Below are 25,963 nucleotides of genomic sequence, written 5' to 3' on the forward strand. Positions count from 1 at the left end.
AGAGAACCTGACATTGTCAGTGCGGGTCTCCCGGGAACACTGGGGCTCTTCCTGCTTCCAACAAGATCTCAGAAGTAGTGGAAGAGGGGATATGGAAATTGGTACCATGGAAGAACAGAGCATCACTGCGATGGTCTTGGATCTCGAAGACAAACCATGAACTGCGGTACATTGGTGTTCCATTAGGACGCCGTCCGGCCTACATCTGGAGTACTCCAGTGAAGGCAGATCTGATGGAAGACTTCCGAGTGAAGTTCTCACTCACTTGAGGAGAAACCCCGACGGCTGAATATGTCTGCCGCCCAGTGTTCTACTCCAGGGATATGTACTGCTGAGATCAGTGATAGATCTCGGCCCATGAGAGAGTGCGAGGTACCTCGGCTATGGCGCTTGACTGTGAGTACCTGCTAGATGGATGACGTATGGCGCAGCCGTGGCATTATTCAATTGAAGACGGATGGTTGACCCGCCCGAAGGCAGTGGACCTGCTGTAGGATTAGCCGTACCGTTCGGATCCCCAGAGCAATGATCGGGAGAAGAAGACTGGCATTGGTATTCCCTAATAACCATTGGACCAGGAGAAGGCTCTGGATGAGGAAGGAGCTCAGAGACTGCCCGTTGAAAGCCTGATTGACTTGCTGAAAACGAGCGGAGCGAAAGAAAACTGCTTCCATTGTCGTCTTTTTCCCCCAGAATCCTCCTAGCGAATTGAATGAACCGAGGGAATGAGTGACCAAGTGCATGAGCTCCCTGTTGAAGGGCCACGACCTTGACTCGAGAGAGGATTACCATCCTTCTTGTGTAGGAACATCCTCAAAAGGGATCTGCTGGGCTGGGAATGAGGAAAAACTTGTCTAAGTTTAGCTGCTAGCCCAAGTGAGAGGGTATTGCAAGTGATATAGAAGACTCAGCGTAGTCCTGGAAGAGCGGCTAGAAAGGCGACCAAATAGGGCAGGACGACCATGCTTCTAGGGTGCAACAGGCACATGACAACCGCCATGATCCTTGCGACCACTCTGGTGCGGTAGCCAGGCCGAAGGGCAAGGTCGTGACTTGAGAATGCTGTTCGCGAATGGAAGGCGAAGGGATTGTTGTAGAGGGAAAAAAAATAGGAATGTGAGGGTAAAAATCCCGAATGTCGATGGATGCCAGAAAACGCCACATTTTCTGTTGAAGTAATGGCTGAGCGGAGGAACTGCATTTGAAAAAGGAGGACCTTGTCAAAGGTTGTTAGAAGTTTGAGGACCAGGATCAGTTTTACTTTTCATTCCCCCTTTTTGGAACCAAGATCTGTTAGATCTAGACTGTCCTGGAAAACGCTTCCACTGCTGGTTGGGTCTGTATAAAAGATACGAACCCTTGTTAGTCTCCCACTCAGAGGATTCGATTGGCCAGCTGTACTGTCTACAGGGAAAGGTTACTCGTGTGAATCGAAGTGGTTAAGGTCTCTGACCAGGAGACTATTGGTCCAGCAACCCATGTGGTGGCTAAGGAAGGGTAGAGCTCTGAACCCGAAGCCACAAGACAGAACAAAACCAGATTTGCTAACCGACCGACTGTGGTATTTTAAATGATGATACATCGGGCAGGGACACTGGTAGGTATACCACAAGAAATTCTACCCGGTTAGTCTGCCAAGTGGCAGAATGCGGGGCTGCATCCAGCAGGTCAGGAAAAAACAGTCTCTTGCCATCGTCATGCAGAGTCTAAAATTAGGAAAACTCAATCCACCATCCTCTTAACAGGGAGGAATCGTCCGCTTACGTGCATCGGCCGCTAAAAAGTGGCGATACAAAGGGGGGTGCTCGGACGCCAGGGCAGGTTGTCTGGCGATAGGCTGGATGCGGAAGAGGATACATGGAGGCGACACTGCTTGTCTGTTGATGGTGAATGTGTGTGGGAGGGATCGGTGCCCTTTAAAGGACCCGTCGCCCTTAAAAAATCAGAACAGGAATGGCATCCCACGTAGAGGCTTCTGTCCAGGGAATCGCTCATCAATTTGTTGATGATATAAATAGGCGAGACCCTCTTTTTTCTGAAGCTCTGGCAATCCAAGGCAATATCTGATCCATATTCAGAGCATTCTCAACAAATCATAGGGGAGAGATCAGGAAATGAAAACTTCCGTTTTCTAGACGCCTGTGCATTTTTCTATAATACTTGCGGTCCCTGCTAGCCTCCGGCTCCCATTGTAGGAGAGGGACCATGTATATCGGTCCTGCGAGCACCCCGAGCCACGGAGGGTTCACAGAGGGATTCAATCTCTTGGTCAGAGAAGCCATGGGTTACGGTTAGTGACAAAGTCCACTGAGGGGGACAAGGTATTCTGAGATAACTGGGATAGCGGTGGATGGAAAGCACATCCGCATTATCAAACCAGCCAGAACAGGATCGGAGTACTTCAACTATAAAAAATATTTTTCTGTTGTGCTCATGGCAATAGCCGATGCGGACTGTCGCTTCATCGCCGTGGACATTGGAGCTTTTGGCCGTGGCAACGATTCCCAGACTTTAAAGAACTCGGATAGGGGCCGCCGTGTGTATGGCAAAAATTTTAATTTTCCATGGCCACAACCTCTCCGCAACACTCAAGGTCCACCGATGCCATTTGTTATTTTTGGGGATGAAGCCTTTCAGATGTGCGAAAACCTACTGAAGCCCTATTCCAGTCGGGACTTGAACCACACTAAAAGGATCTTTAACTACAGACTGACCAGGGCACGAAGAACTGTAGAGTGTACCTTTGGGATTCTAGTCTCAAAATGGCACATTCTTGCATCAGCCATTAATCTAAAAATGGAGACAGTTGACGAGGTGGTCAAAGCCTGTGTGGTTCTGCACAATTACATTACGGCTAAGGAGCGGCCCAACATTGAACTGGATGAACCAGTTGCATACCCAGTGCCCAATTACCAGCATCACCCGCTGCAGTCAACAGTTGAAGTTAGCCACATGCGGAACCAATTTGCTGCCTTTTTTGATTCGGAAATTGGACGTGTGTCATGGCAGGACAATGTTGTGTAAATGTCCTGTTGTTATTTTATCTGTAACAGTTATTTTCTTACATGTTACTAATGTTTATCGTTAATAAATTTTTTTGTTGTCTTGACCGTGTCTCATATGTATTTCCTCTATAAACCGAGGTTGTCCTCACATTAGCAGTATTTGGTCTGTATTTATTATCAGTATTTGTAATCCACAACCAGGAGTGGGTGATGAAGGCTGAAGTGCTAGATATGCTAATATTATACTTTTCCTCTAATAGTTCCACTCCTTGTTTTGGCTTACAAATACCAATACAGGTCCTTCTCAAAAAATTAGCATATAGTGTTAAATTTCATTATTTACCATAATGTAATGATTACAATTAAACTTTCATATACTATAGATTCATTATCCACCAACTGAAATTTGTCAGGTCTTTTATTGTTTTAATACTGATGATTTTGGCATACAACTCCTGATAACCCAAAAAACCTGTCTCAATAAATTAGCATATTTCACCCGACCAATCAAATAAAAGTGTTTTTTAATACCAAACAAAAAAACCATCAAATAATAATGTTCAGTTATGCACTCAATACTTGGTCGGGAATCCTTTGGCAGAAATGACTGCTTCAATGCGGCGTGGCATGGAGGCAATCAGCCTGTGACACTGCTGAGATGTTATGGAGGCCCAGGATGCTTCAATAGCGGCCTTAAGCTCATCCAGAGTGTTGGGTCTTGCGTCTCTCAACTTTCTCTTCACAATATCCCACAGATTCTCTATGGGGTTCAGGTCAGGAGAGTTGGCAGGGCAATTGAGCACAGTAATACCATGGTCAGTAAACCATTTACCAGTGGTTTTGGCACTGTGAGCAGGTGCCAGGTCGTGCTGAAAAATGAAATCTTCATCTCCATAAAGCATTTCAGCCGATGGAAGCATGAAGTGCTCCAAAATCTCCTGATAGCTAGCTGCATTGACCCTGCCCTTGATGAAACACAGTGGACCAACACCAGCAGCTGACATGGCACCCCACACCATCACTGACTGTGGGTACTTGACACTGGACTTCAGGCATTTTGGCATTTCCTTCTCCCCAGTCGTCCTCCAGACTCTGGCACCTTGATTTCCGAATGACATGCAAAATTTGCTTTCATCAGAAAAAAGTACTTGGGACCACTTAGCAACAGTCCAGTGCTGCTTCTCTGTAGCCCAGGTCAGGCGCTTCTGCCGCTGTTTATGGTTCAAAAGTGGCTTTACCTGGGGAATGCGGCACCTGTAGCCCATTTCCTGCACACACCTGTGCACGGTGGCTCTGGATGTTTCCACACCAGACTCAGTCCACTGCTTCCTCAGGTTCCGGTCACCTCTTCTCGTTGTACAGCGTTTTCTGCCACATTGTTTCCTTCCAACAGACTTACCATTGAGGTGCCTTGATACAGCACTCTGGGAACAGCCTATTTGTTGAGAAATTTCTTTCTGGGTCTTACCCTCTTGCTTGAGGGTGTCAATGATGGCCTTCTTGACATCTGTCAGGTCGCTAGTCTTACCCATGATGGGGGTTTTGAGTAATGAACCAGGCAGGGAGTTTTTAAAAGCCTCAGGTATCTTTTGCATGTGTTTAGAGTTAATTAGTTGATTCAGAAGATTAGGGTAATAGGTCGTTTAGAGAACCTTTTCTTGATATGCTAATTTATTGAGACAGGTTTTTTGGGTTATCAGGAGTTGTATGCCAAAATCATCAGTATTAAAACAATAAAAGACCTGACAAATTTCAGTTGGTGGATAATGAATCTATAGTATATGAAAGTTTAATTGTAATCATTACATTATGGTAAATAATGAAATTTAACACTATATGCTAATTTTTTGAGAAGGACCTGTATAAAGTAGTGACCACATACTGCTAGTGTGACGGCAGCCATGTGGCTTTAGTGATAAGGTTGATGACATCATTGCGTCCTGATTTTGTTCTGCTATGCAGTATCCATTGGACACAGAATGAAGAGACAATGGCTGTCATACAAAACAGATCTATACTCATCAAGTCAGGTGTCAGAAATAATGAATTCATGATGCACATATAACAGCTTCATGAATTCACTATTTCTGACACCTGTGCAGGTGAGCATAGATATGCCGTGTATGACCGCCATCGTCCCTTGAGTTTGTGTGAAATAGATTATGTACACAGAAGAGAAAAAGGAGGCTATACAATGCACTTCTCTACTCACCAGGTCAGGTGTCCCAACTAATGAGTTTTTGGACACCTGACCCGTAGAGTATAGTTTTGCATGGTATTGCCACCATTTTCTCTTCAGTCTGCAACACTAGTCACAGACTAAGCAGAATGAAGAGATTAAGGAGAAAATACAAGTATACATTTTTTGGTCCACCTCATAGCTCTATACTAAAGATACACAAAGTCTTGTACTTGCTAACTACTGGAGATATGATGTGGCCAAAAAATAAAGTGTGTGGCGAAGTTTCTTATTTGGCGCACAGTGTGTGTTGCCGGCGGCGAAAGACACAATAAACCAAACATAATTGGGGCAAAAAAACTTGTATTTATTTTTTAACAACCAAAATATTTATTTAACTGCGCCTGCTTGGGGTAGAGTGATGTAAACGGGGGGTGTGAAGAACTGAGGCCTGGCTAACCGTGGACGACGCAGAGGTGGCAGGAGAAGGGGCAATGAAACTACTGGGGTCTGGTAGTTCGGGGATGGGGCTTGACACATGAGAGGCTTGAGACGCACTGGAAGGGTGAGACAAACCTGACATTACAGACACACTGGGAGGTGAAGGGGGAGGAATACTAAGGGTCCGCTGTTTTTTTTTTTGTTTTTTTTTCTGTGCCGGGTTCTGGTAAGCCTCGGTGGGCTCATATGTCGTGGTGGGTGACCTGTCAGGGTCCGGCTGCACTGTGTCACAGTCCATAGTGCTCGTAGAAAGTGCAGCCATGCTAGAGTCCATAGTGCTCGTAGAGCGTGCAGCCATGCCAGAGTCCATAGTGCTCGTAGAGTGTGCAGCCATGCCAGAGTCCATAGTGCTCATAGAGCGTGCAGCCATGCCAGAGTCCATAGTGCTCGTAGAGCGTGCAGCCATGCCAGAGTCCATAGTGCTCGTAGAGCGTGCAGCCATGCCAGAGTCCATAGTGCTTGTAGAGCGGAAGGCCATGCCAGGATCCTGCTGCATTGTGGTGGTGGTATGGAAGGCCATGCCAGGGTCCTGCTGCATCATGGTGGTGGCGGTACAGAAGGCCATGCCTGGGTCCTGCTGCATCGTGGTGGTGGTGGTACGGAAGGCCGTGCCTGGGTCCTGCTGCATCGTCGTGTCAGTGGAGGTCCAAGCAGGAGCAGCGGTTGTCATGGTGGTGGCGGTGGGCTGTCCAACAGCACTTGGCATCGTGGTGGTGCTGTACTGGTGTCCGGCAGTGCTAGGAATAGAGGTGGCCGTGCAGTGGTATGCAGCAGAGGTCGGCATTGAGGTTAATCGTGACAGTGAAGGCACAGGTGGATATGCCGCCACTGTCTGCTGAAAATACCGACTCTGCTGCATAGCCTGCACATAAGCAGCATTGCAGGCCTGCATGACACTCAGCTGGAGATCAGGAGTAAGGTGTTCCGACATGCCCTGCTCAATTTGGTTAAAAAAATTATGTGCTGGCATCTGGAGGTCGGCTTTTACTTGGTCAAGGCTTTTGGTGACCTCCTGGATTCATGTGGCTAAGTGAAATATCCATTCGGTCACCCAAAGCCTTGAGTCCTTTGTGAAAAACCGAGCTCAAGTGCAAAAACTCGGGCATGAGGGACCTGTCTGATGCCCTCTGCCGCTGACAGGAGGAGCCCTAAAAAAAAGCGGCAGTGGCAGAGGACTGGGAAAGGGTAAGACCTGATGGACCAGCTTCCTGGTCTCCAGTTAGTGTGGAAGGCCCACTTGCTGCAGCACTGCTGGATGGCTGGGACGGGTCCGTGGCTGTCTGATGGAGGACCGCTCCAGAACCTGGGCCAACAGTGCTGCTCCATGTGCTGTGAAAAAAGGAAAAAGAAAATTAATACCAAAAATTAACCAGACGCAAAATCCTGTGGAATAGAAACATACAGATTATGGCAATACAACACAACCTAATACATGGGAGAAATACTTACGTTCTCTGGGCAAGGACCGGTCTTAAAAATGCCAGAACGCGATGGTATTTGTATTTTCTGATCCTTGCTCCTGAACCACTGGGAACACGGCTCTCTTGACGCAGGTCCTTGTTGAAGCAGTCCTTCATCGAACGCCAACGTGTTTTGACTCTGGCCACTGTTGAAAAAACAAAACATAATGGTCAGACAATGGACTTTCGGTCGTGCTCACACAACTGTGTGTGATGAGAGAAACTCCTGAGAGTTTATCTCATCACACACAGTTGTGTGAGCACGGCCAAGGTCTCTGCTGCTTCACAATGCATTGCAATACTTACCAAAAGCATTTTGGACCTGAGTCGGGGCGTTGTCCCAGCCATCACACATCTTTTTGGCCACCTCATTCCATAGGCACCGGATCGTCACGTTGTCCGAGTGCTGTGGAACCCGGGTGTCCCACAATGGGACTCGCTCCTGGACCAGGGAGATGAGGAGGTCATTTTCTATGAGGTCTTCATCCCGTTCTGGAACCTAAAAAGTAAATAAAGACATTAATGTTGGATCCATTAACATAAGGAAAAGAAAGAAAACAGAGGCTGAGAAATGGCATGAATAAGGAAAGTCAAGATACAAAAGGATTCCAGAAGAAAAATGTAAAGAATTAGGAATGTAAAGAAAGGAAGATTCAAGAATACTAAAGTGAGGGTACAGTAAACTGTTAGCCTTGTATACGTACACGGTGCCGCCTTGCCACCCGACCGTGACTCCGCTGCTCCTGCCCAGTCTCTGCCGCAGTAGAAGAAGTGCTCTAAAAAAATGAAAAACAAAAAATTGTCATACGTGTAGATGTAAATATAAGGATGAAAGACCTCGGAGAGATCAAAACATCCAACACCGCAGAGACACCATCACATGTTTCTCAACACAGTGATCCAGAACACTGCCCCCATCCCTAAAGGGAAATATGCAAATGCCTGTAGAAAAGCCGCAGAGACACCATGACGTGTTTCTCAACGCAAGAAATGAATAGCCAGGTCTTTCACCGGGAAGGAACAACTAGGGCAGCATCCAAGAAAGGAAAACCACCTATGCCAAAACATGGTATCCATCCACATGCATTTTTATATTTCCCTTTAGGGATGGGGGCAGTGTTCTGGATCACTGTGTTAAGAAACACGTGATGGTGTCTCCGCGGTGTTGGATGTTTTGATCTCCCCGAGGTAATTCATCCTTATGTTTATAGCCTTTTCACTAGGCACTGCTCCTAATAGCCAGCTTCCTACTCCACACTGATGAGGGGCAAATACCCCGAAACAGCTGTCTGTGGATGGATACCATCTTTTGGCATAGGTGGTTTTCCTTTCTTGGATGCTGCCCTTCCCGGTGAAAGACCTGGCTATTCATTGCTTGTGTTGAGAAACACGTGATGGTGTCTCCGCGGCTTTTCTACATTCGTGTAGATGTGACAGTGAATACTTACCAATCTGTGGAGGTGAGTACTCACTTCACTGACATGTTCTACTTCAGAAGGCCCAGGACGTTGCTCCTCATCAGAAGAAGAAGACATTCTGATGCATGCAGAAAGAAAGAAATGGCAGAAATTAGGACATGTAGAGACAGAAAATAGAAAATAAAGGCATTGGCTAGGATATACTCACATTGTTCAGAGGCTTGTTTGCTCCAAGGTGTCTGCTCTGCTTGGCTGTCTGCTGAGTAGTGACCTGCAACTGTCCACTCCCTCCCTTTATCACCTTGTATGTGGGGGGTGGCTTATCAGTGTCTAGACATGTTTCTCTCTGGTGCAACGCATGCGTTCACATAGACAGCAATGCGTTTTTTTGGCGCATTCCTTATGCAATCGACCACATACGTTTCCAGGCGGAAAATTGACGCCTCTAAAAATTACTACATGTAGCATTTCCACGACAAGCCGCAGACGACGAAACGACGCATGCGTCGTCAAACGCGGCAAAACGCGAACGATCGCAGACGCATGCGTCCCTAATGTTAAATATAGGAATACACAACGCATGCGGATATTTGCGGAAGAAACGCTGCGGACACAACCGCAAATGTGAAACCGGCCGAAGTGGTTGCGCACCACCTGCTACAGCACCGTGTACACGTCCTTACACGCCTTGCTGGCCGCATCCATCACTCGCTCCAGGTGATCCTCGTGCAGCCACGAGTTCACCTCCAGCAGCGCGATCTGCTCAGACTTGGGTAACAGCGCTAAAGACAAGTGGGGTCCCCCCGCCGACTCCTCCACTTAGCTGAGATCCGCCAGCGGCGTGTCCTCGATGAAGCCGGCTGAGCTGGCGCACACGTAGTCCCGCATGAGGATGCCGGCGTCGATCACCGCCAGGGTGGCTGCGTTCACACACGTGCAGTAATTGCCGCCATCAGCCTGCAGGATCTAAAAGAGGGAAAGTATATAATTATAGTATAAACTAAAATTCTGCTATAAGGCCCTTCCGCAGTCACAGACGGCTGACAACAGAGAGCAATAGATGACAGCCGGGCACTCCTAGCCTGATACAAGAGGAGATTGTATTTTTCTGAGCAGATATCAAGGACAAGGTTCCTTCATTCTGTTTGGCTGATAACAGAGAACAATAGAAGTACAGCAAATAGAGGTAGGATAAAGGCCCCGTCACACACAGCGACGCTGCAGTGATACAGACAACGATGCTGATCGCTGCAGCGTCGCTGTTTAGTCGCTGTGTGGTCGCTGGAGAGCTGTCACACAGACCGCTCTCCAGCGACCAACGATGCCGAAGTCCCCGGGTAACCAGGGTAAACATCGGGTTGCTAAGCGCAGGGCCACGCTTAGTAACCCGATGTTTACCCTGGTTACCAGCGTAAAAGTAAAAAAAAAAAAACAGTACATACTCACCTTCGCGTCCCCCGGCGTCCGCTTCCTGCACTGACTGAGCGCCGGCCCTAACAGCAGAGCGGTGACGTCACCGCTGTGCTGTACTTTCACTTTACGGCCGGATCTCAGTCAGGCAAGCAGACGGCAAGGGACCTGACGGACACCGGAATGTGAGTATATACTGTTTGCTTTTTTTTACATTTACGATGGTAACCAGGGTAAACATCGGGTTACTAAGCGCGGCCCTGCGCTTAGTAACCCGATGTTTACCCTGGTTACCAGTGAAGACATCGCTGAATCCGTGTCACACACACCGATTCAGCGATGTCAGCGGGACCTCAACGACCAAAAAAAGGTCCAGGCCATTCCGACCCGACCAGCGATCTCGCAGCAGGGGCCTGGTCGCTGGTACGTGTCAAACATAGCGAGATCGCTACTGAGGTCGCTGTTGCGTCACAAAACTTGTGACTCAGCAGCGATCTCGCTAGCGATCTCGCTATGTGAGACGGGGCCTTAAGGCTCCGGGGCTTTGGACACCGCACAGATAAGGTTCCATACACATTATACTGATGTCCCGCTGAACTCCCCAATATCGACAGTTTTTGCCAATGGTCTAATCTGTATGGGGGCGACTGATGGTTGGAGAGATGGCGAGCGGACATTGATTTATTTTTGCTCCTTTAGGCGCCTTGCACCCGCAGCACTGTGATTGCTCGCACTGTACAGAATAAAGGAGGACGTGCTGCACCGATACCGCGTGCGTCGCCCCTTCTCCCCTGCATGTATACATCGATCTGAGAGATTTTTATTTTTCACCTTTTTAACCCCCTTAACCCCTGGAGGTATTTTCGTTTTTGTGTTTTTGTTTTTCGCTCCCCTCCTTCCCAGAGCCATAACCTTTTTATTTTTCCGTCAATATGGCCATGTGAGGGCTTATTTTTTGCGGGGCGAGTTGTACTTTTGAAAGACATTGGTTTTACCATGTTGTGTATCAGAAAACGGGAAAAAAATCCAAGTGCGGTGAAATTGCAAAGAAAGTGCAATCCCACACTGTTTTTTTGTTTGGCTTTTTTGCTAGGTTCACCAAATGCTAAAACTGACCTGCCATTATGATTCTCCAGGGTCATTACGAGTTCATAGACACCAAACATGTCTAGCTTATTTTTTATAAAACACCTATAAATATGAAACGACAACCAAAGATTTTTGACTAAAATATAAATTTTATCTACTATATAATTGTCTAAGGGTACTTCCGTCTGTCTGTCTGTCTGTCGCGGTTATTCGTTCGCTGATTGGTCTCGCCAGCTGCCTGTCATGGCTGCCGCGACCAATCAGCGACGCGCACAGTCCGAAAAAAAATGGCCGCTCCTTACTCCCCGCACTTTATACTTTATTTATTCAAATGTAAGAATAATACAATTAATAAATAATAGTAAGAAAGAACAAAAAATGGCTGCACTCACCAGCTCTTGACAATTCTTGACAGTACGGCACATTTCTGATTGGTCGCTCGCGGCAGGCGGCAACCAATCAGAAAAGTGCCGCGCACCACGAAGGCATATATCTTTGTCCACCCTGAGCGGGTGTAGGACGCTGGTGACGTCACTTATCTCCGGACATTATCTCCGGACAAAGCCACGGAAGTTGGCACAAATTGCCGGAAGTAGTATTCTAGGCAATTATATATTAGATTTTAATGTTATCAGTGTTTACCTTTGAACGTTTATATTGTATTGTCCTGTCACCAGCCATGTGTACGATTATCGGCCGAAAGCCTCTCTGGAACCAATAATCACCCCATGTAAAGGTATCTTTATAAGTTAAAGATTCAGAATACTATGACTTTTATCATATCCTGAACAGTCAAGTTTTTTATGAACCGTTAAGGTTTTCTGGTTGAAGTAAAAAAAACTCTGAGTGTTTACAGTTTGAAACCATAAAATGTTGAAAAATTATGTCATTCTTGAGTATATCACTCAATGGTGCTCATAAACGTGTCAAATTTGATCTATAATATACTTTAATATACGTTACTTTAATCTTTAATATACTTAAGAACAGGGCCCCAGACATCACACAGGGGGTCTGAAACACCGCACAGTGGTCCAAAATATCGCTGTGCTCTGCCTGGGGCCCCATATGCTGCCTGGGGCCCCTGTGCTCTGCCTGGGGCCCCATATGCTGCCTGGGGCCCCTGTGCTCTGCCTGGGGCCCCATGTTCTGCCTGGGGCCCCTGTGCTCTGCCTGGGGCCACTGTGCTCTGCCTGGGGCCCCATATGCTGCCTGGGGCCCCTGTGCACTGCCTGGGGCCCCTGTGCTCTGCCTGGGGCCCCATAGGCTGCCTGGGGCCCCTGTGCTCTACCTGGGACCACTGTGCTCTGCCTGGGGCCCCATATGCTGCCTGGGGCCCCTGTGCTCTGCCTGGGGCCCCTGTGCTCTGCCTGGGGCCCCATGTTCTGCCTGGGGCCACTGTGCTCTGCCTGGGGCCCCATAGGCTGCCTGGGGCCCCTGTGCTCTCCCTGGGACCACTGTGCTCTGCCTGGGGCCCCATATGCTGCCTGGGGCCCCTGTGCTCTGCCTGGGGCCACTGTGCTCTGCCTGGGGCACCATATGCTGCCTGGGGCCCCTGTGCTCTGCCTGGGGCCCCATATGCTGCCTGGGGCCCCTGTGCTCTGCCTGGGGCCCCTGTGCTCTGCCTGGGGCCCCATGTTCTGCCTGGGGCCCCTGTGCTCTGCCTGGGGCTACTGTGCTCTGCCTGGGGCCCCATGTTCTGCCTGGGGCCACTGTGCTCTGCCTGGGGCCCCATAAGCTGCCTGGGGCCCCTGTGCTCTGCCTGGGACCACTGTGCTCTGCCTGGGGCCCCATATGCTGCCTGGGGCCCCTGTGCTCTGCCTGGGGCCACTGTGCTCTGCCTGGGGCCCCATATGCTGCCTGGGGCCACTGTGCTCTGCCTGGGGCCCCATATGCTGCCTGGGGCCCCTGTGCTCTGCCTGGGGCCCCATATGCTGCCTGGGGCCCCTGTGCTCTGCCTGGGGCCCCTGTGCTCTGCCTGGGGCCCCATGTTCTGCCTGGGGCCCCTGTGCTCTGCCTGGGGCCACTGTGCTCTGCCTGGAGCCCCATATGCTGCCTGGGGCCCCTGTGCTCTGCCTGGGGCCCCTGTGCTCTGCCTGGGGCCCCATATGCTGCCTGGGGCTCCTGTGCTCTGCCTGGGGCCCCATGTTCTGCCTGGGGCCCCTGTGCTCTGCCTGGGGCCACTGTGCTCTGCCTGGGGCCCCATATGCTGCCTGGGGCACCTGTGCTCTGCCTGGGGCCCCATATGCTGCCTGGGGCCCCTGTGCTCTGCCTGGGGCCACTGTGCTCTGCCTGGGGCCCCATAGGCTGCCTGGGGCCCCTGTGCTCTGCCTGGGACCACTGTGCTCTGCCTGGGGCCCCATATGCTGCCTGGGGCCCCTGTGCTCTGCCTGGGGCCACTGTGCTCTGCCTGGGGCCCCATATGCTGCCTGGGGCCCCTGTGCTCTGCCTGGGTGTAGGACACTGGTGACGTCACTTATCTCCGGACATTAGCTCCGGACATTAGCTCCGGACATTAGCTCCGGACAAAGCCACGGAAGTTGGCACAAATTGCAGGAAGTAGTATTCTAGGCAATTATATATTAGATGGGCATTTCCTGAAGGAAATACATGGTGCTTGAACAGCGCTACCAGCTTTACAGCAGCACTTTTCACACACGGGACTGGGGGGCGCGCTTACTTTTGCACCCGGGGCCGGGGGCGCGCTTACTTTTGCACCCGGGGGCGCACTTACTTTTGCACCCGGAAGCGCACTTACTTTTGCACCCGGGGGCGCACTTACTTTTGCACCCGGGGGGCGCACTTACTTTTGCACCCGGGGGGCGCACTTACTTTTGCACCCGGGGGCGCACTTACTTTTGCACCCGGGGGCGCACTTACTTTTGCACCCGGGGGCGCACTTACTTTTGCACCCGGGGGCGCACTTACTTTTGCACCCGGGGGCGCACTTACTTTTGGGGCCACAATTACTTTTGGTGGGCGGGGCTCCCCGGCCTCCGATTTGGTTGGTGGGGCCCCTCGTCCTCCGTTTGGTGGGTGGGGACCCTCGGCCTCCGATTTGGTGGGCGGGGACCCTCGGCCTCCGATTTGGTGGGCGGGGACCCTCGGCCTCCGATTTGGTGGGCGGGGCCCCTCGGCCTTCGATTTGGTGGGCGGGGCCCCTCGGCCTCCGATTTGGTGGGCGGGGTCCCTCTGCCTCCGCTTTGGTGGGCGGGGCCGCTCGGCCTTCAATTTGGTGGGCGGGGCTCCTCGGCCTCCGATTTGGTTGGTGGGGCCCCTCGGCCTCCGTTTTGGTGGGCGGGGCCCCTTATCCTCCGATTTGGTGGGCGGGGACCCTCGGCCTCCGATTTGGTGGGCGGGGCCCCTCGGCCTCCGATTTGGTGGGCGGGGCCCCTCGGCCTCCGATTTGGTTGGCAGGGCCCCTCGGCCTCCGATTTGGTGGGCAGGGACCCTCGGCCTCCGATTTGGTGGGCGGGGACCCTCGGCCTCCGATTTGGTTGGCGGGGCCCCTCGGCCTCTGATTTGGTGGGCGGGGACTCTCGGCCTCCGATTTGGTGGGTGGGGACCTTCGGCCTCCCATTTGGTGGGCGGGGACCCTCGGCCTCCGATTTGGTGGGCGGGGACCCTCGGCCTCCAATTTGGTGGGCGGGGACCCTCGGCCTCCGCTTTGGTGGGCGGGGCCCCTCGACCTCCGATTTGGTGGGCGGGGTCCCTCTGCCTCCGATTTGGTGTGCGGGGCCCCTCGGCCTCCGCTTTGGTGGGCGGGGTCCCTCTGCCTCCGATTTGGTGTGCGGGGACCCTCGGCCTCCGCTTTGGTGGGCGGGGCCCCTCGGCCTTCGATTTGGTGGGCGGGGCCCCTCGGCCTCCGATTTGGTTGGTGTGGACCCTCGGCCTCCGATTTGGTGGGTGGGGACTCTCGGCCTCCGATTTGGTGGGCGGGGACCCTCGGCCTCCGATTTGGTGGGCGGGGACCCTCGGCCTCCGATTTGGTGGGCGGGGCCCATCGGCCTCCGATTTGGTGGGCGGGGCCCCTCGGCCTCTGATTTGGTGGGCGGTCCGATTTGGTGGGCGGGGCCCCTCGGCCTCCGATTTGGTGGGCGGGGCCCCTCGGCCTCCGATTTGGTGGGCGGGGCCCCTCGGCCTCCGATTTGGTGGGCGGGGCCCCTTGGCCTCCGATGTGGTGGGCGGGGCCCCCCGGCCTCCGATTTGGAGGGCGGGGACCCCCGGCCTCCGATTTGGTGGGCGGGGACCCTCGGCCTCCGATTTGGTTGGCGGAGACCCTCGGCCTCCGATTTGGTGGGCGGGGACCCTCGGCCTCCGATTTGGTGGGCGGGGACCCTCGGCCTCCGATGTGGTGGTCGGGGCCCCTCGGCCTCCGCTTTGGTGGGCGGGGCCGGGCCCCTCGGCCTCCGCTTTGGTGGGCGGGGCCGCTCGGCCTTCGATTTGGTGGGCGGGGCTCCTCGGCCTCCGATTTGGTTGGCGGGGCCCCTCGGCCTCCGATTTGGTGTGTGCTCTGCCTGGGGCCACTGTGCTCTGCCTGGGGCCCCGTATGCTGCCTGGGGCCCCTGTGCTCTGCCTGGGGCCCCATATGCTGCCTGGGGCCCCTGTGCTCTGCCTGGGGCCCCTGTGCTCTGCCTGGGGCCCCATGTTCTGCCTGGGGCCCCTGTGCTCTGCCTGGGGCCACTGTGCTCTGCCTGGGTGTAGGACACTGGTGACGTCACTTATCTCCGGACATTAGCTCCGGACATTAGCTCCGGACATTAGCTACGGACAATAGCTCCGGACAATAGCTCCGGACAATAGCTCCGGACAATAGCTCCGGACAAAGCCACGGAAGTTGGCACAAATTGCAGGAAGTAGTATTCTAGGCAATTATATATTAGATTTTTTAACCTGTGACAAACGTGGCTGGGCAATATACTACATAGCTGGGCAATATACTACGTGGCTCTGTGCTGTATACTACTTCGCTGGGCAATATACTACGTGACTGGCCAATATACTACATGGCTCTGTGCTGTATACTACGTCGCTGGGCAATATATTACGTAATTGGGCAATATACTACGGCGCTGAGCAAAATACTACGTGGCTGGGCAATATGCTACGTCGCTGGGCAATATACTACGTCGCTGGGCAATATACTACGTAACTGGGCAATATACTACGTCGCTAGGCAATATACTACGTGACTTGGCAATATACTACGTGGCTCTGTGCTGTATATTAGGTCACTGGGCAATATACTACGTGACTGGGCAATATACTACGTAAGTGGACAATATACTACGTCGCTGGGCAATATACTACGTGGCTGGGCAATATACTACGTGACTGGCCAATATACTACCTGGCTCTGTGCTGTATACTACGTCGCTGGGCAATATATTACGTAATTGGGCAATATACTACGTCGCTGAGCAATATACTACGTCGCTGGGCAATATACTACGTGACTGGGCAATATACTACGTAACTGGGCAATATACTACGTCACTGGGCAATATACTACGTGACGGCAATTTACTATGGCTGGGCAATATACTACGTCACTGGGCAATATACTATGTGGCTGGGCAATATACTACGTCGCTGGGCAATATACTACCTGACTTGGCAATATACTACGTGGCTCTGTGCTGTATACTACGTCACTGGGCAATATACTACGTAACTGGGCAATATACTACATCGCTGGGCAATATACTACGTGGCTGGGCAATATACTACGTCGCTGGGCAATATACTACGTGACTTGGCAATATACTACGTGGCTCTGTGCTGTATACTACGTGACTGGGCAATATACTACGTGACTGGGCAATATACTACGTGGCTGGTCAATATACTACGTCGCTGGGCAATATACTACGTGACTGGGCAATATACTATGTGGCTGGGCAATATACTATGTGGCTGGGCAATATACTACGTCACTGGGCAATATACTAAATACTACGTGGCTGGGCAATATACTACGTGGCTGGGCAATATACTACATGGCTGGCCAATATACTACGTGGCTCTGTGCTGTATACTACGTCGCTGGGCAATATATTACGTAATTGGGCAATATACTACGGCGCTGAGCAATATACTACGTGGCTGGGCAATATGCTACGTCGCTGGGCAATATACTACGTCGCTGGGCAATATACTACGTAACTGGGCAATATACTACGTCGCTAGGCAATATACTACGTGACTTGGCAATATACTACGTGGCTCTGTGCTGTATATTAGGTCACTGGGCAATATACTACGTGACTGGGCAATATACTACGTAAGTGGACAATATACTACGTCGCTGGGCAATATACTACGTGGCTGGGCAATATACTACGTGACTGGCCAATATACTACCTGGCTCTGTGCTGTATACTACGTCGCTGGGCAATATATTACGTAATTGGGCAATATACTACGTCGCTGAGCAATATACTACGTCGCTGGGCAATATACTACGTGACTGGGCAATATACTACGTAACTGGGCAATATACTACGTCACTGGGCAATATACTACGTGACGGCAATTTACTATGGCTGGGCAATATATTACGTCACTGGGCAATATACTACGTGGCTGGGCAATATACTACGTCGCTGGGCAATATACTACCTGACTTGGCAATATACTACGTGGCTCTGTGCTGTATACTACGTCACTGGGCAATATACTACGTAACTGGGCAATATACTACATCGCTGGGCAATATACTACGTGGCTGGGCAATATACTACGTCGCTGGGCAATATACTACGTGACTTGGCAATATACTACGTGGCTCTGTGCTGTATACTACGGGACTGGGCAATATACTACGTGACTGGGCAATATACTACGTGGCTGGTCAATATACTACGTCGCTGGGCAATATACTACGTGACTGGGCAATATACTATGTGGCTGGGCAATATACTATGTGGCTGGGCAATATACTACGTCACTGGGCAATATATTACCTGGCTGGGCAATATACTAAATACTACGTGGCTGGGCAATATACTACGTGGCTGGGCAATATACTACATGGCTGGGCAATATACTACATGGCTGGGCAATATACTACATCGCTGGGCAATATACTACATGGCTGGGCAATATACTACATGACTGGGCAATATACTACGTCGCTGGGCAATATACTACGTGGCTGGGCAATATACTACATCGCTGGGCAATATACTACATGGCTGGGCAATATACATGACTAGGCAATATACTACATGACTGGGCAATACACTACATGAATGGCCAATATACTACATGGCTGGGCAATATACTACGTCGCTGGGCAATATACTACATGGCTGGGCAATATACTACGTCGCTGGGCAATATACTACATGGCTGGGCAATATACTACGTCGCTGGGCAATATACTACGTGGCTGGGCAATATACTAAATACTACGTGGCTGGGCAATATACTACGTGGCTGGGCAATATACTACGTGGCTGGGCAATATACTACATGGCTGGGCAATATACTACATGGCTGGGCAATATACTACATGGCTGGGCAATATACTACATGACTGGGCAATATACTACATGACTGGGCAATATACTACGTCGCTGGGCAATATATTACGTAATTGGGCAATATACTACGGCGCTGAGCAATATACTACGTGGCTGGGCAATATGCTACGTCGCTGGGCAATATACTACGTCGCTGGGCAATATACTACGTAACTGGGCAATATACTACGTCGCTAGGCAATATACTACGTGACTTGGCAATATACTACGTGGCTCTGTGCTGTATATTAGGTCACTGGGCAATATACTACGTGACTGGGCAATATACTACGTAAGTGGACAATATACTACGTCGCTGGGCAATATACTACGTGGCTGGGCAATATACTACGTGACTGGCCAATATACTACCTGGCTCTGTGCTGTATACTACGTCGCTGGGCAATATATTACGTAATTGGGCAATATACTACGTCGCTGAGCAATATACTACGTCGCTGGGCAATATACTACGTGACTGGGCAATATACTACGTAACTGGGCAATATACTACGTCACTGGGCAATATACTACGTGACGGCAATTTACTATGGCTGGGCAATATACTACGTCACTGGGCAATATACTACGTGGCTGGGCAATATACTACGTCGCTGGGCAATATACTACCTGACTTGGCAATATACTACGTGGCTCTGTGCTGTATACTACGTCACTGGGCAATATACTACGTAACTGGGCAATATACTACATCGCTGGGCAATATACTACGTGGCTGGGCAATATACTACGTCGCTGGGCAATATACTACGTGACTTGGCAATATACTACGTGGCTCTGTGCTGTATACTACGGGACTGGGCAATATACTACGTGACTGGGCAATATACTACGTGGCTGGTCAATATACTACGTCGCTGGGCAATATACTACGTGACTGGGCAATATACTATGTGGCTGGGCAATATACTATGTGGCTGGGCAATATACTACGTCACTGGGCAATATATTACCTGGCTGGGCAATATACTAAATACTACGTGGCTGGGCAATATACTACGTGGCTGGGCAATATACTACATGGCTGGGCAATATACTACATGGCTGGGCAATATACTACATCGCTGGGCAATATACTACATGGCTGGGCAATATACTACATGACTGGGCAATATACTACGTCGCTGGGCAATATACTACGTGGCTGGGCAATATACTACATCGCTGGGCAATATACTACATGGCTGGGCAATATACATGACTAGGCAATATACTACATGACTGGGCAATATACTACATGAATGGCCAATATACTACATGGCTGGGCAATATACTACGTCGCTGGGCAATATACTACATGGCTGGGCAATATACTACGTCGCTGGGCAATATACTACATGGCTGGGCAATATACTACGTCGCTGGGCAATATACTACGTGGCTGGGCAATATACTAAATACTACGTGGCTGGGCAATATACTACGTGGCTGGGCAATATACTACGTGGCTGGGCAATATACTACATGGCTGGGCAATATACTACATGGCTGGGCAATATACTACATGGCTGGGCAATATACTACATGACTGGGCAATATACTACATGACTGGGCAATATACTACGTCGCTGGGCAATATACTACGTGGCTGGGCAATATACTACATCGCTGGGCAATATACTACATGGCTGGGCAATATACTACATGACTGGGCAATATACTACATGACTGGGCAATATACTACGTCGCTGGGCAATATACTACATGGCTGGGCAATATACTACGTCGCTGGGCAATATACTACATGGCTGGGCAATATACTACGTCGCTGGGCAATATACTACGTGGCTGGGCAATATACTAAATACTACGTGGCTGGGCAATATACTACATGGCTGGGCAATATACTACATGGCTGGGCAATATACTACATCGCTGGGCAATATACTACATGGCTGGGCAATATACTACATGACTGGGCAATATACTACATGACTGGGCAATATACTACATGAATGGGCAATATACTACATGACTGGGCAATATACTACGTGACTGGGCAATATACTACATGGCTGGGCAATATACTACGTCGCTGGGCAATATACTACATGACTGGGCAATATACTACGTCGCTGGGCAATATACTACGTGCTCTGTGTTATATACTACGTGGCTGGGCAATATACTACATGGCTGGGCAATATACTACATGGCTGGGCAATATACTACATGGACATGCATATTCTAGAATATCCAATGCGTTAGAATCGGGCCACCATCTAGTTATAGACATAATGATAACAATATTACAATAAAAGAAAGGACCACCAGGTGGCAATAGAGTGCAGATTACACAGGTCAACAAAAAAAAAAAATTTTTCTGGTGTCCAAAATATTTTAATGAATTTGGGGTATTTTTGGGGTGCTGATTCTGAATATGCTATCAGTTTTGCCAGATTGGCTCAAGTTTTTGAGATTTTTGGTATCTTATTTATAGCACTTGTTGGTAAATGCGACGCATCATCTCATTAATTTCTTTGGATTAGTACTTGAACTGAGCAGTTCTCAATATAGTTTTGTGTTAATTAGTGTTCTAAAAGTTTGTTCATAGCTTGATTTTTGCACTAACTTTATGTTGTTGTCTGTTTTCCGGTGAAAAGCATGAACTCATCAAGAAGAAGTTGTCTTAACGATCCAGACTCATTCTGTTACATTTGTGGTGAATACACACTGCCAAAACATAGAAGAAACATAACAGACTTCGTAAAAAAAGTGTATTTTGCCTATTTTGGGGTTATGCTTGGGGACCAAGACAAGTTTTGGGCACCACACATAGTGTGCAAAGCATGTATCGAATTATTACGAAAATGGAGCAAAGGACAAAGAAAAAGCTTCAAATTTGGTGTTCCAATGGTGTGGAGAGAGCCAAAAAATCATCATGATGACTGTTATTTCTGTGCAGTGCAAGTGCAAGGATTCAATAAGCATAAGAAACGAAAATGGGAGTAACATGGAATCTGCAAGAAGGCCTGTCCCTCATTGTGAAGATGTGCCTGTACCTGTGTTTACCATAAATAACAGTCATCATGATGATTTTTTGGCTCTCTCCACACCATTGGAACACCAAATTTGAAGCTTTTTCTTTGTCCTTTGCTCCATTTTCGTAATAATTCGATACATGCTTTGCACACTATGTGTGGTGCCCAAAACTTGTCTTGGTCCCCAAGCATAACCCCAAAATAGGCAAAATACACTTTTTTTACGAAGTCTGTTATGTTTCTTCTATGTTTTGGCAGTGTGTATTCACCACAAATGTAACAGAATGAGTCTGGATCGTTAAGACAACTTCTTCTTGATGAGTTCATGCTTTTCACTGGAAAACAGACAACAACATAAAGTTAGTGCAAAAATCAAGCTATGAACAAACTTTTAGAACACTAATTAACACAAAACTATATTGAGAACTGCTCAGTTCAAGTACTAATCCAAAGAAATTAATGAGATGATGCGTCGCATTTACCAACAAGTGCTATAAATAAGATACCAAAAATCTCAAAAACTTGAGCCAATCTGGCAAAACTGATGACATATTCAGAATCAGCACCCCAAAAATACCCTAAATTCGATGAAATATCTTTGGCACCAAAAATGCTGTTGACCAGTGTTATCATTAAAGGGTATAGTAAATCATATAAAACAATACATTTCTAGGGTAAACAAAAATCATACCATGGACATATAAATCTCAATGTAAAAAAGTACATTAATTAAAGTTGAGGTATATTTCATTTCATTGCACTGTTCTCATTTCATATATATTACATATAACAAGATAGAGAATAAAAAATAAAATGAACGTTGTGCATGTATCCAAATTAATACTACAGGTGTACCAAATGAATTATATTGCACTACGTGTTCATGATTCAATATAAAGTGCATATATGGGGTAAGTACCCAATTTAAAGTGAACACTGTGCATTTATTAAAAATATATAAATAAATAATAGGCCCTCAAATAAATACCATAACATCCCATTCACAATGAACATAAATGAGGGGAATAAATAAACAAATGAGACCTAATAATTATAAGGTGCACCAAACATAATCATATGAAATGTTACCATGGTCAAACATACCCTAATGATAAGCCCGCACGGCCCAACGCGCGTTTCGCTTCAGCTTTGACGAGGGAGACCAGAGCGAGGAAACTTGATGATCATGCGCTTTATCTACATGCTATAGAAGCGATCAGCCTGCAAAAAATGATTGTCCCATAGTGGGACAAAGTAAAAAAGTTGGAAAAAAAATGTAATTGTAAAAATATATATATAAAAAAAAAATCAAAACTAATAATAAAAAAATCAATATATATTTTATCACTAAATAAATATTTGAATGAAAAAAATCTAAACAATAAAAAATACACATATTTGATATCGCCGCATCCGCAATGACCCAACCTATAAAACTGTCCAAATACTTAACCCCTTTAGTGAACACCATAAAAAAAAAACGCTTTATCATCATAACGCCGAACTAAAAGTGGAATAACACGCGATCAAAAAGATGGATATAAATTCCCATGGGACCACTCAAAATGTCATCTTGTCCCGCAAAAAAATAAGCCCCCATATAGCTCCATCAGCGAAAAAATAAAGTTATAGTCCTCAGAATAAAGCGACGCAAATTTTTTTTCTATAAAATAGTTTTGATTATATAAAAGCGCCAAAACATAAAAAAATTATATAAATGAGTTATCGCTGTAATCATACTGACCCGAAGAATAAAACTGTTTTATAAATGTTACCAAACGTGGAACGGTATCAACACCTCCCAAAAAAAGAAATTCATGAATAGCTGGTTTTTGCTCATCCTACCTTCAAAAATCGGAATAGAAAGCGATCAAAAAATGTCACGTGCCCGAGAATGTTACCAATAAAAAGTCAGTTCGCCCCGCAAAAAACAAGACCTCACATGACTCTGTGGACCAAAATATGGAAAAAACTATAGCTCTCAAAATGTGGAGAAGCAAAAAACATTTTTTTTTGCAATAAAAAGCGTCTTTTAGCGTGTGACAGCTGCCAAATATAAAAATCCGCTATAAAACCCCACTATAACGTCTCTTTCACACGTCCTGATATTTCCGGTACCGGAGATGTCAGTGTCCACGTGTGTAATACTTGCGGCACACGTGTGGCATGCGTGTGCTGCATCAATACCACAAGGACTGGCGCCAGGGAAGAAGTATTACAGTAAGCGCTGTTCCCCGGTGCCGGGTGCTGAACACGGTTCTCATCCTTCTCCCCTGCTCTGCCGGCGATCAGCGCGAGCAGAGGAGAAAGATGAGAGTTATATTTAAGTAATAAAAGAGACAGCAGGTGGCAGCTGAATCTGGGACTATTACTCCCATGATCCCACCCCTGCTGCAGCTAATATCAGTGACAGCAGGAGCAGCGTTTGGCGTATTCATCTGCCGCTCCTGCGCTGTAAATAATTACGGTAATTTAAAAAAAAAAAACACGGCGTGGGTTCCCCCCTATTTTTTATAACCAGCCAGACAAAACTCACAGCTGTGTGCTGCAACCCTCAGCTTTCAGCTTCAGCAAGGCTGGTTATCAAGAATAGAGGGGTCCCCACACTGTTTTTTTTTTTTTTTACTTATTTGGTCCCCCCCATTTTTGGCAACCAGTGACCGAAGGTAACCTCTATGACGTCACCCTTGAATACTGACGCTGCGTCGACTTCGGTGAGATCCCCGCTAGCACCATGTGCGCTCACTGTGCTAGCGGGGATCTGATCGCAGCGCAGCCAGACTGGGAACGGAGCTCAGTGACCGAAGGTGACCTCTATGACGTCACCTCTGGTTACTGACGCTGCGTTCCCAGCAGCTGATTCACCAGTGGTTTTCGGCCGAGACGGTGGCATCTTAGCACCGTCCAGGTTGAAAACTGTATATCCCCCCAGACATGGATTACTGCGTGGGACACAAAGCTGGACAGGTATGGGTATATTGTTGCTTTTTTATTTCATTTTTATTACAGGAGATCGAGGGCTTCAGTGGAATTAGGCAATGCAGTAAGTATGGTTTAATTGAGATTAATAAAGGAGTCTGTGACATTTTTTCAAATAAAGGACTGTATTCCGGCTGTGTCTTATTTACCATATAACTATAGGCTTAGTAATGGATAGGTGTCCATTACTAAGCTGTGAGCTTGATGTCACCTGAAAGGTGACATCAACCCCCCACAAATATTACCCGACTTGCCACCGCTACAGGGCAAGTGGGAAGAGCAGGGCACAGCGCCAGAATTGGCGCATGTAATAGATGTGCCTTTTCTGGGCAGCTGTGGGCTGCTGTTTTTAGGTTGGAGGGGTCAATATCCATGGCCCCTTACCAGCCTGAGAATACCAGTTCCCAGCTGTGAGCTTTATCAAGGCTGGTTGTCAAAAACAGGGGGACCTCATGCCATTTTTAAAATTATTTATATAAATAATAATAAAAAAAAAAACAGCGTGGGGACCCCTCTATTCTTGATAACCAACCTTGCTGAAGCTGAGAGCTGTGGGTTGCAGCCCCCAGCTGTGAGTTGTGTCTGGCTGGTTATCAAAAATAGGGGGGAACCCACGCCATTTTTTTTAAATGACTGTTGCCTTTTTTATTACTTAAATGTAACTCTCATCAATCTCCCCTGCTCGTGCAGATCTCCGGCAGAGCAGGGAAGAATGAAAAGAGCCATGTTCAGCACCCAGCGCCGGGGAACAGCGTTTACTGTAACGCTTCTTTCCTAGTGCCGATGCGTGTCACATTGATGACATCCATGTATGTTATGTGTATGCACGTGTGCGGGACGTTTTATGGCCCGTTCTGACATTAAAAAATGGACATGTCAGCGTGTTTTGCCCATGGACACACGGTCTGTGGAAACACACTGACATGTGCACAGACCCATTCACTTGAACAGGCATCTCTGCATGGCTAAGCAGTAGTGTACAGCCACACATGGGGTATTGCAACGTTTACTAGAAATTGTGGGACAAATTTTGTTGCCATTTTACCCATTTATAAAATATTTGGCTGAAACAAAATTTTGGTGGTAAAAATGCAGTTATTTTGTCCTCACTGCCCAATGGTATAAAATTATGTGGCACACCCATGGTGTCAATATGATCACTGCACCGCAAGATAAATTCATTGAGAGGTGTAGTTGGTAAAATGGGGTCACTTATGGGGGGTTCTGCTGTTTTAGCTCCTCATGGGCTCTCCCAGTGGGTCATGGCACCTGCAAAACATAACAGTAAAATCTGGCGCTCCTTCCTTTTTGTGTTCCGCCAAGAGCCCAAACAGTGGTTTATCCCCACACATAGGGGGTATCAGCGTACTCAGGAGAAATTGCCCAATAACTCC

General features: G+C 48.3%; 1 protein-coding gene across 3 annotated transcripts; it reads right to left on the reverse strand.

Annotated features, from left to right (window-relative positions):
• Nucleotides 1-5,452: 5,452 nt before the first annotated feature.
• LOC143784302 (uncharacterized) lies at nt 5,453-23,166 on the reverse strand. Of its 3 annotated transcripts, XM_077272425.1 has the most exons (4): nt 22,695-23,166; nt 8,618-8,681; nt 7,850-7,921; nt 5,453-7,644 (listed from the first exon to the last, which is right to left on the reverse strand). In XM_077272425.1, the coding sequence occupies exons 2-4, from the start codon at nt 8,678-8,680 to the stop codon at nt 7,429-7,431; spliced, it is 351 nt and encodes a 116-aa protein (XP_077128540.1). In that variant the 5' UTR covers nt 8,681; nt 22,695-23,166; the 3' UTR covers nt 5,453-7,428. The 3 variants fall into 2 exon arrangements, with proteins under 3 accessions (XP_077128540.1, XP_077128538.1, XP_077128539.1); XM_077272423.1 differs by lacking the exon at nt 22,695-23,166 and having other exon boundaries at nt 8,618-9,577.
• Between the last annotated feature and the right edge of the window lie 2,797 nt (nt 23,167-25,963).

The sequence above is a fragment of the Ranitomeya variabilis genome, chromosome 7 (assembly GCF_051348905.1).
Source record: "Ranitomeya variabilis isolate aRanVar5 chromosome 7, aRanVar5.hap1, whole genome shotgun sequence".
In the NCBI taxonomy this organism is placed as follows: domain Eukaryota; kingdom Metazoa; phylum Chordata; class Amphibia; order Anura; family Dendrobatidae; genus Ranitomeya; species Ranitomeya variabilis.

Coding starts and splice junctions, on each gene's coding strand:
- LOC143784302 (XM_077272423.1), bottom strand. CDS start 6,655: ATGCCAGCACATAATTTTTTTAACCAAATTGAGCAGGGCATGTCGGAA.